The sequence below is a fragment of the Trachypithecus francoisi genome, unplaced genomic scaffold (genome assembly GCF_009764315.1).
Source record: "Trachypithecus francoisi isolate TF-2019V2 unplaced genomic scaffold, Tfra_2.0 Lachesis_group10, whole genome shotgun sequence".
NCBI lineage: Eukaryota > Metazoa > Chordata > Mammalia > Primates > Cercopithecidae > Trachypithecus > Trachypithecus francoisi.
In genome coordinates, this window is record NW_022681455.1 from 54251815 (window position 1) to 54263817 (window position 12003).

At 37.0% G+C, this 12003-nt stretch overlaps 1 protein-coding gene across 11 annotated transcripts in view; it reads left to right on the forward strand.

Annotated features, from left to right (window-relative positions):
- The window catches only part of MLIP (muscular LMNA interacting protein), a 262957-nt gene that overhangs the window by 225928 nt on the left and 25026 nt on the right, over positions 1–12003 (forward strand). For 9 of the 11 annotated variants that reach the window (XM_033217477.1, XM_033217478.1, XM_033217487.1 and 6 more), the window contains one exon: positions 1777–1980. The exons of the other annotated variants lie outside the window; for them this stretch is intronic. In XM_033217477.1, the coding sequence (XP_033073368.1) occupies positions 1777–1980 (204 nt within the window). The remainder of the gene's footprint in view (positions 1–1776; positions 1981–12003) is intronic. 11 annotated transcript variants of the gene reach the window in all.

The following is a 12003-nucleotide window of genomic DNA, read 5'->3' on the forward strand; positions in this document are numbered from 1 at the left end:
TAGAAATAAAACAAAATTATAAGTCAGAATCATCTTTAATGGACAATTACTGCATATGTTCCATTAAAGCTACCCACTGACATGGCTTTCATTTCATTTCCATTCAATGTTAGAGGCATTAGCCAATGAAATTAGACAAATGGAAGAAATGAAAACTATAATAATTGGCAAAGAGGAGACAAATTTATCACTGTGTTAGATGAACTGATTTTTTTTTCGTGATAGACCCAAAACTTCTAAGAGAATCAAGTGAACGACAATTACAATCAGTACTATAATTCAGTAATGTGTCTTGGTAGAAAACAAATAGCTGCCGTGTACTGATACAGAACAATTCCAAAATTGTCAAATAAAAAAAATCAAACAAGACACAGAATATTGTAAAGAGGCTGTTATCTTTCTAAATTTTAAATTTAAGTATTTATTTTTTCTTCAACTTTGAAGTTCCAGGGTACATGTGCAGGATGTCTAGGTTTGTTACATAGGTAAATGTGTGCCATAGTGGTTGGCTGCATGGGTCAACACATCACCTAGGTCTTACGTCCAGCATCCATTAGTTGTTATTCCTGATGCTCTCCCTCCTCCCACAACCCTGGACAAGCCCTCGGATGAGTTGTTCCCCCACCATGTATCCATGTGTTCTTATTTTTCAGCTCCCACTTCTAAGGGAGAACATGTGTTTTGTTTTACTGATCCTGCGTTTGTTTGCTGAGGATAATGGCTTCCAGCTCCATCCATGTCTCTGCAAAGAACATGATCTTGTTCCTTTTATGGTAACAGAGTATTCCATGGTGTATATGTACCATGTTTTCTTTATCTAGTTTATCATCAATAGGCATTTGGATTGATTCCATGTCTTTGCTGGATGCTATCTTTTAAAAATAATAAATGTATGCCTGTGCTGAGTGGGTAAAATAAGATAATATATATTTGTTTTGCTGGATTTGTAGAAGACACATACCTGTATGTAGGCCCTTTCTGCAACTTTTCTTTGTAGCCTCAAGACTTCACACTCTTTTGATTTCCTTGCTCCATTCACATAATTCATGGCCTCATGTAGTAGTTCCTACTTCCTCAAAGGCATTCATCCTGTTTCCATGTTAAAGAGTCACTCTAGTTTAGGCCTCATAACCTCCTTTCTTTGTAGTTGCACTCCTCTCTTTGTCGCACCACGAGTTTCTCTCCAAAACAACACATTGCCTAGAATCAAAGACCTCATTCATTCTTTCCAGACCCACCTCTCCCTGATTCCTTATCCATGGCAAACTCAACTCCGAAACTTACTATGTCATGAACTAAACCTTGTACTTCTACCCCTGCCCTCACATGTTAATATTCTGCACAATGCCCTCCCTGTGACTCCCTGATTTCTTCCAGACAAAAAAATCACAAGCATCTTTAAATTAATTTCCATGACTACCTACCTCTTCCATGACGATGTTCCTTTGGATGGATTTCCTTTGGATGGATTCTCTTCTTCCTTACACATATCTCCCCTTAATACTTTCAAAAATAAACCTGGTACGCTTCAGGAGACATTCTGCAGGCACTTGTTTTGTTCTGCCGAAGAGGCTGGGGGTGGGGAATGAAAGGAATTTTTGAAAGAGACACACAATATACACTGAAAGCAGGTGTCTCATGAGGGACACCTCCTCATAAGAAGAAGTTTTCTTCTTACTGGTAAGAGATTCTGACCTATGTCTATCATAGACCTGATTCCAAACGTGCTTGACTGTTTCCACTAACATCCTCTTATGCCTTTCTTCTTCCCCCCAGGATGTAACAGTCCCTCCCAAGGCTGTCTCGCTCCATCCTTTATATCAGACTAAACTCTATCCTCCTGCTAAGTCACTGCTGCATCCACAGACCCTCTCACAGGCTGACTGTCTTGCCCCAGGACCCTTCAGTCATCTGTCCTTCTCCTTGAGTGATGAACAGGATAATTCTCACACTCTCCTCAGTCACAATGCATGCAACAAGGTGAGAACTCCTCCCCAAAATAAGGATTATTCTGTGCTGTGAACCCTCGTTACACTTGACTTTTAAAACTTAAATGTGGAGGAAACTTATGTGTTAGGAATATTTAAATATTAAATATCTAAATGTATAAAGAATATTAAATATTTGTGTGAAAGCATATTACCTTATAAGCAGATAATAATTGAACTTGCGAAATAATAACCATTTATATATTTTTCCAGAGTCATTCACTGATTTGTATTTTTCATTGTTCCATGTTCTAACTCCATGGTGGAAATTCCAAGACATTTTTCAAAACCTCACAAAATGCCATTGTTAATTTATATTCTAGTCTTAGTTCAGTGTTCCTAAAAAGCTTCCTTAAAGTACAGTGCCTTGTTGAGGAGGCACTTATAATTAGAGTCAATGGACAAAAAATGACTTAGAATTATTGTGGGTATCTGCAAAATAATGTTCACATTTTACTGTAAAATGTACCTATCTGCTTCACTGTGTATAGTAATGGGATATGTAAAAAATAATGAAGTGTTTTGTACCTGAAATGTGTGTGTGTGTGTCTGTCTGTCTGTCTGAGTGTGTATGATACAAAACAAGTAAAAAATATTTATAGTTGACTTTGGAATTCAGTCATAAATGTTTTCTAGGAACAAGCAGTTAAACTATTTGGGGCTTACATATAAGTGCCCTTTGCTCTTCCGTTAAGGGCATCCTGGCTAGCACAGATGCTCAGACCCTGAAAATTTCCTAAAATAATTGACCAATTAAACTTTAATTAAATCTTTTTGTGAAATTCAAAATCCTGTTTAAAAGCATTTATTCTACAAGATATCTATCTCCAATTAATACACCTCTATACTTAGAAACCAATTAAAATCATCTTCCAGAATGTAGTTGGATAATACTTCTTGGAGCCTGAGGCAGTTTTAAAGAAAAAAATGTCGGTAAACCCTGTCTAAATGCAAACAGTCATCTAAAAGCAAGCACTATAACACTATTACATAAGGAAAAAATAGATTTTTATATTTAATAGCTTCTATGGCAACTGAATCATCAATTTTGATTAAACAAATTTTATAATATCAATTTTTTGCCAATAAATGTTTTTGGGTAACATTCAATATGACATTTATCTGACCTTTGTTTGTGTCCCACTCTTGGACTAGAAAATAAGTATATGAGAGAAAGTATAATATTTTAAAAATTATTTCATATTATTTGAAATTCTTTCTGATTTAATATTTACCAACAGCCATGAAATCCATTTAGTTATCTGAGTTAATAATTCTGATAATAATATTACCATTTTCTTATAAATTGTCATCTATAATAAGGTTATGATTTAATTTACAGATATCAATTACATGATATAGCTCATTCTTTTGATATTTTGAGAATGTTTTCTGGAACTGTTCAGCAAGGATAGACTCTATTTTATCCATATTTCAGCCTTTGTTTAGTTAGGCTGAGAAGATCAAAAGCTGTGTGAAGTTGGACAACTATTTTCAGTCCACATAATCCTCATAATAGATTTTGTCTTTTTGAGTGTGAGGTTTATTGATACTGAATAAAGAACCATTCAGAACCAAAATAATAATAGCAATAATAATAAGATAGGAATACAACATTTTTAATGGAATGTTCAATTCCTTAGTCTTGAATCTGTACTATCTTATTAAAGTACATGAATTACCAATTTGATGTCTATGTTTACAAACATTGTTTGTTAGATACTGGGTCAATAGCATACTAATTTATCAGGATTTTTTCTTTTTGATTGAAATAACTTAATGCCTTTCATTGTAAGACATAATCTCTTATTTAATTAACTTTTATCCAATACCCTAACATCATTCTCAAGTCTGACCTTACAGCTTTGCCTACTGGGCTATCTCCAAACTCAAATCTTCCCATCCTTCCCTCTGGACAACCATGCTGAACTTGTCTTACCAATCTTTAGAGTCCCTCTTTAACTGGGCTACAATAGGTGTTCAACAGGTTTTATTCTTCTTCTGCTGAGTCTGCAGTGTGCGCTCTTCTCTTCTAAATTTTCATCAAACTCCTCATGTCCTAAATCTTCATCCTAATCCGTCCCTTACTTTTTTACTTTCAAGATGGAACTTTATAACTGGGAACATCATATCCTATAAGGATGCTCAGGTACTTTCTTTTCATCCTGGAATAAAACAGTACAACTGCCTTCTTCACTTCCTTGCAGCCTCATGAAGGGGGTCATTCCTTTTACTTTCTTTTCTTTTTTTTTTTTTTGGTTTTAATTATACTTTAAGTTCTGGATACATGTGCAGAACATGCAGGTTTGTTACATAGGTATACATGTGCCACAGTGGTTTTCTGCACCCGTCAACCCATCATCTACATTAGGTATTTCTCCTAATGCTATCCCTCTCTGAACCCCCAACCCCCAACAGGCCCCAGTGTGTGATGATCCCCTTTCTGAGTCCATGTGTTCTCATTGTTCAGCTCCCACTTATGAGTGAGAACATGCAGTGTTTGATTTTCTGTTCCTGTGTTAGTTTGCTGAGAATGATGGTTTCCAGCTTCATCCATGTCCCTGCAAAAGACATGAACTCATCCCTTTTTATGGCTGTATAGTATTCCATGGTATATATGTGCCACATTTTCTTTATCCAGTCTATCATTGATGGGCATTTGGGTTGGTTCCGGTCTTTGCTATTGTGAATAGTGCTGCAATAAACATACGTGTGCATGTGTCTTTATAGTAGAATGATTTACAATTATTTGGGTGTATACCCAGTAATGGGATTGCTGGATCAAATGGTATTTCTGGTTGTAGATTCTTGAGGAATAGACTCACTGTCTTCCACAATGATTGAACTAATTTACACTCCCACTGACAGTGTAAAAGAGTTCTTCTTTCTCCACATCTTCTCCAGCCTCTGTTGTTTACTGACTTTTTAATGATCACCATTCTAACTGGCATGAGATCATATCTCATTGTGGTTTTGATTTGCATTTCTCTAATGACCAGTGATGATGAACTTTTTCTTCACATGTTTGTGGGCTTCATAAATGTCTTCTTTTGAGAAGTGTCTGTTCATATCCTTTGTTCACTTTTTGATGGGGTTGTTTGTTTTTTCTCTTGTAAATTTGTTTAAGTTCCTTGTAGATTCTGGATATTAGCCCTTGATGGAAGGATAGATTGCAAAAATTCTTTTATCCTTGAAAGTGAGATAGCCCAGCACTTAAGAAAATGATGCCTCTAGTTCCTTTGTCTGAGTTTTTTTCTTGCCCCAATGCTTTTTACATGGTGATATTGGGCAAGTCATTTAACTTCTGAATGCCTCCGTTTACTCATTTTTAAAATAGGAATAATAATAGTACCTACCTTATTAGAGTATTATGAAAATAAAATTGACAAATATGTGTAAAAGTAACTGAAGATAATGAAAAAACATATAAAAGTTAGGTCTTATTATCACTAAGCTTTCTGGGATTGTCATTCTTACTGCTTTCCAAAATCGTCCATTCTTCTCCATTGGATTCCTCCCCTTTGTATCCAGAGCCTAAAAAACAAAATAAAACAATACAAAAGGAGTACTTCATCCTTTTCCTTGATGATGCTGCAAATCTATCAGTTTCAAAATGTTCTTTCTCTCAAAGTGGTTAATAGCCACTATCTCCATTCCCTTTCTATAAACTCATTCTTTAGCCCATTCTTGAAAGCATTCTGACTTTCACCTCTACCAGTCTACTGAAATTGCTGCCAAGGGTAAACCTGTTGTCAGCAAATTCAGCTGAATTTCCTGACACAGTTGATCATTTCCTCTTGCATTTCTCTCCTCACTCTGCTCTTGGGTTAATACGCACATTCTAACTTTCTGACTGCTCCTTCTTTGCTTTCTTTGTGGACACTTCTTGCTCCTCTACCTCTTCTTTCTAATTTCCTCACTTTAGCTATTTACTCACTCACAGGCCTTAGTGATTATCTTAGTACTGATAAGTCTCAAATCCACACTTCCCGTCCTGCTTCTCCCCTGAGATTCAGTTTCGTATCTTTAGCTGCTTGCTTATCATTTCCCCTGGGATGTCATGTTGTCACCTCAAACTCATCATTCATTTTGTCTCAAACTAATTTTGCACTGGCTCTTCTACTTCTGTTATTAAAACTACAATTCTCAGACCCCAAACTTAAAACTTGATTCATCTGTTATGCTTTTCGTTTTTTCTGTTTTGTCCTTATATTGAGTCATTCACCAGGTTGAATGCATTCTTATATTTTTTCACACTAGTCTTTATTATTATTATTTTACTTTACTTAACTGATATTCTTATTTTCCTCTAGGCATGCCTTGGAAATTCCTTACTGTTCTACTTGTTCATGCATTTTCCCATATAAAATATTCTTCTATGTTCTCCTTTCTTATACAAACCATTCTTGTACTTTAAGTTCGTGTTAAATTATCCTTCCTCTTCTGTGACATTTCTCCGTGCATCAGTACTCAAAGTGATTTGTTTTCTCCCTTCAATTTCTATACTCTTTTGCTGTGTCAAGGCATCTCGTGCATATTATAGATCATCTTGTATTTATTTGTTGTGCTTGTCTTGGTGTCTATCTAGGGTGTGACATAATATGCTATTTCCCACCTTATAGGCAAGGTAGTAAATATCTATTAATGATGAACAATTTCTACAATTACCTAACTTTTTCACCAGGAGCCCCAGATGCCTGAATTGTTATGATTATTTCTACGTCAAGTAAAGACTAAATCTGAATCAACTTATAGATTTACCAGTTCATTTAGAATAACATCACTCAATTGAGGATATTTCTTTTATTGAAGGCTATATCCGGTTTCCATAGATCTGATGGAGTGTGTTGGGAGCATAGGTAGGGTGGGGTTGTGGAGGCAGGAGGCATCCGACCTTCTCCTGAGGTGTTCTCATTCCTTTCTGTTATACAACCGTGAGTCGAGTAATACATGGTGACATCATTTTTACTTCACTAGCAAGGTGTGTCCTTAACAACTGTAAGTCAGCTTCTTCTCTGTCCCTACAGCTTACATGGGAGAACATTATTACCTGCTTGCTGAGAGCAAGGTGAACTTTGTGAAGCTATCTCAGAACCATTCTCTTGGATGCCCTACATATCTTTCTCTGTTCTTCTGTTCATGTCCCCTTTGCCGTAGGGAACTCCAAAATAGTCCACATTTGTGAGTTCATCTACTCACTAAAATTTATCTGTAACCCCAAATCAGCACTCATTGTGTTTGCTCTTCTAGTCATTTGTGGAAATTCACAGAAGAGGGAAAAATTAGAATCTTCTATGTTCCCAACTCAGGTTGAACAAGGCAATGCTCTATTTCTTGTTGTCATGCTGTAAACAATTGTCCCTTTTAAAACCCGGGAGCAGTGTCTCATGCCTGTAATGCCAGCACTTTGGGAGGCCAAGGTGGATGGATCACCTGAAGCCAGGAGTTGGAGACCAGCCTGACCAACATGGTGGGACCACGTCTCTACTAAAAATACAAAAAATTAGCCGGGTGTGGTGGCGCACACCTGTAATCCCAGCTACTCAGGAGGCTAAGGCAAGAGAATTGCTTGAACCCGGAGGCGGAGGTTGCAGTGAGCCGAGATCACACCATTAAACTCCAGCCTGGGCAATAAGAGTGAAACTCTGTCTCAAAAAAAAAAAAAAAAAAAAAAAAAAAAAAAAAAAAAACCTGTCCTTTTCGCCTTCTCTGTTCTCTGTGGTATCATGTTTTTGTTTGCATCTCTGTGTGTTTTGTTGGTAATTTTTCTGTTTAAAATGGCTGCTAAGCACAGTGTTGAAGGGCTTTCTAATGTTCCTACGCTCAAGAAGGCTGTGATGTGTCTTAAAGAGAAAATAAGTATGTTAGGTAAGCTACTCTTAGGCTTAAGTTATAGTACTGTTGGCCATGAGTTTGGTGTTAATGAATTAATAATATATTAAATATGTGTCTTTAAACAACAACACCCATAAAACAGGTTATTTATTGATTGGTTGATGGAAATGTAACCAGAGACTTGCAATAACCTAATCCAGGTTTTCCCCAGGAGAAATGGTTTAGTATTCACGAATTCCATGCTCATGGAGGCTTTAAGGACATAACTGCTGTGAATAATCAATAATGAGGGTGATTGCACCTTCTTTTGGTTTTCTCTGAGAAGGCTGTCACTTACGAGTAGTTATTGTGGGAGGTAGTTCCAGGAAATGCCTATTAGGGGAGTGGGGACTGAGACAAGGAGGAGAGGCATATAATAAAGGGTGTGTGAGCAAGCAGGTGACCACTGTGGGGAACTGGAGCTTTATATCACTGGGGAACTCTGGGAGCTGCTGTAGGGACACACAGCTCAGAGCCCTGCTCTCTGAGGGGAGGAAGAGGGAAATTCTGGCAGTCGTTAGTTGAGGAGAGGGGTTGGGGCAGCATCAATCCCAGAAAGAGCCCTGAGGCAAAGAAAAGTAGAAGCAGGTAGTTTGAAGTTCAGAGGATGGTTTCCCCTTAAATGTTAAGGACTGAGAGGATATATGTGGCTCAATGACTTATGTTGTATGTATGTGTATAAACATATATACATATATATTCACAAAATTTTATGTTTATTGTCTAATTTTGAAGTCCAGTCTCCTGCAGATCAAAACTTTGGCTGTTAAAACTTAAGGGGATGGGAGTGGTGACTCATGCCTGTAATACCAACACTGAGAAGCCAAGGTGGGAGGATTGCTTGAGCCCAGGAGCCAGAGACCAGCCTGGACAACATAGGGAGACTCTGTCTCTACAAAAAAAAAAAAAAAAAAAAAAATAGCGGGCATGGTTTCATGCACCTGTGGTCCTAGCTACTAAGGAGGCTGAGGTGGGAGGATTGTTTGAGCCCAGGAAGTCCAGGCTGCACTGAGCCATGATTGTGCCGCCACATTCTGGACTGCGCAACAGAGTGAGACCCTGTCAAAAAAACAAACAAAAACAAAATAAAAGTCTTCAGGATATTTTCTTTATTTTTGATATATTATGCTTTGGACTATGTATATTGCTGAAACAAGAAAGGGTACAGAGGAAAGATGTATCGGTGTGTGTGGGTTACTATTTTAAAATTGTATCTAATCTACTATAGTCATTTTGTCCATTTTTCCCCCATTTTACAATGCATTTAAATTTTTTTTTATCTTTGGAGGTAGCAAAGTACCATGTACAACATACCTGTTTATGTCTAGATTAAGGCCTACTGGAGTCTATTTTCTATTTTTAAAAATTCAACTCATTTAGAAAAATAATATTCTTCCTACGCACCATAAATATGTGGCCACATGTGTCTCAGCTTACTTACCTGGCCCTGAGGTGAGAAAACTAACACACACATAAAGTATCTAAGTAGAAAGCTTATCACTGTCCATGACTTTTCTTCTTTCCTCCATTCACCCTTTCTCATTTCTTCTATCTTCTACTCTCATAATTTCCAAGGTATACCTCTCTTTATAAGTCACCCTAAAATTCCAATTTTTCTGGCCTACTTTCAATATTCCCACTTAATTACTCAGTTTTATGCACTTTATTCTCTTTTCTTATTCAACTACGTTTTCTCCCTTTTATTTAGCATAGCTACAAGCCATGTAGACAGGAAATTATCACTTATTGCTTTCTCCCTTGAGTCTCTACTCTGCCAGTTTGCACCAGCAAACAAACGAGAAACACATAGCCAGTCTATGAATAGAAACTAGAGGAGTGAGGACTAAGCCTTCACAATCAGGATGACTTTTCTGATCTGTTGGCAGAAGCAAGGCTGAGATTTCCTAAGCAAGAAGGCTCTTTTTACAGTGAAAGCTTGAGAGGTTTTACAAGCAAAAATAGGATCTTTATAGACAGAGAGACAGCTTTAAAGCCCCAGGAGAAAATTCACAGCCATCCTTGAGGATATTTTTCTTTCGTTTAAAAAAAATGAGTTTGGTGCCAAGTTTGTGACAGTGGAGCCATTTTGTTTCACTTTTAGTTTTCTAAAAATGCGTGATCTTTGTGTGTTGTTTGTAACCATACACTATTTTATTTCAAGTCTGCTCTGTCTCATGAAAGAGATAAATAAGTGTGACAGATTTCTTCACATGTACTGTAGATTCTCCCCTTTCTTCCACTGCCATTAAATCCTATTGTGTGTTTTTATGCAAGGGCTAGCTCTAGATTTCTCTAGCCTTTCCATTTGTGTATTTCAGTATTTATATCTGGAGTAGTCTCTTAAAAAATCACTACCACTATCGCTTTCACTTCATAGCCAGAGCAGGCTGTTCATCTCCTACTTCTCCATTCTTCTGGCCCAGAACCCCTCGTAGCCTGAGCACTCTGCCTTGTAGACCCCAGGCTGTTGTCATTGCTGGAGGTCAAGGCACAACCTTTAAGATCTCTCATATAGACAGGAAAATGTATACTCCTATGTAGATGATCATGTGTTCTGATGAGTCTGGGTCATTTAAACATACACACACACACACACACACACACACACGAATAAAAACATTATATATGTATATAATGTTGTGTTCTATTTTTTGAAGAATTTTATTTTTTAAATAGAGTTTTGAGGCTGGGTGTGGTGTCTCGTACCTGTAATCCCAGCACTTTGGTAGGCCAAGGCAGGCCAATCATTTGAGGTTAGGAGTTCAAGACCAGCCTGACCAACATCTAACATGGTGAAACTCCGTCTCTACTAAAAATACAAAAAAAAATTAAAATATATATTTATTTTTTATATAATAAATAAATACTGGGCATGGTGATGCATGCCTGTAGTCACAGCTACAAGGGAGGCTGAGGCAGGAGAAACACTTGAACCCAGGAGGTGGAGGTTGCAGTGAGGTGGGATTGCACTACTGCACTCCAGTCTGGGTGACAGAGCAAGATTCTGTCTAAAATAATAATAAGAAAATTTAAAAAAAGTGTTTTGAAAAGAAATATTTATGTCTACCACTATAATAAATCCTTCCAGTCAATAAATATTTTTAAAATTGTATGATTTCAGTATTTTTAGTGCCCCCTCTTTTTATCAGAAGTGTCCTGTTTGATCAGTAAGCATAAAGTCACTCTACTTATAGTGAAATGCAAGTTAAAATTCATCTGCAGAGTCTATTTGTAATGAGGTATCAGTTCTTGAATTTATTTTGTAAAATCAATGACTTGTATGCCTATACTTGAAAAAGTAATTCAAACTCTTGCTTTAGCTTTCTTAACTGTGGAATGACAAACAACAACAGCAACAAAATAGAATCTCTGTTATAGAATTTTGTTCTATTTTTTGAAGAATTTTATGTTTTAAATAGAGTTTTGAGGCTGGGTTCGGTGTCTCATACCTGTAATCCCAGCACTTTGGTAGGCCAAGGCAGGCCAATCATTTGAGGTCAGGAGTTCAAGACCAGCCTGACCAACATCTAACATGTTATAGAATCTCTGTTATAGAATGGGAGCAAGTGATATATGAAAGTAAAACTCATATTCCATCTTAAGTATTCAGCTTTATACATTTTTTAGCATCTAGCTATTATAGTAGAATTTTGGTGCAGAAGTGAAGAAACAATCCATCAATATAACTAGTAGGCCATTACTCTCATCTTAAATAGCTTTTTCCTTTTATTACGGCTTTTTGTTTTTATTGCTTTCTGATTTATTCACATACGTATTTCCTTTAATTCCCATTTCCCACTCTTCTTTCCTTTCTGCCCCTAGAGAAATATTCTAAACTATGTCATGTGTATCTATCTGTTTGTGCATTTTCTTTCAAAAGTTGCATTGTTATTTTGTGTGCATATAACATCATTTACATAAATGTTACTGTGCCACACATTTCACTCTCTTCCTGCGAGTTTCTGTCTCTTCAGCTGTAATAGTAGGACATTTAGTTTGGTTTCAAAACCCTAACTTTAGGACTCAGATTGGGCTGTTTGTTTCAGAATTATCTGGAGAGCTTTAGAAAAATGCAGATTCCTGGCCAGGCACGGTGGCTCACGCCTGTAATCCCAGCACATTGGAAAGCCGAGGCAGGTGG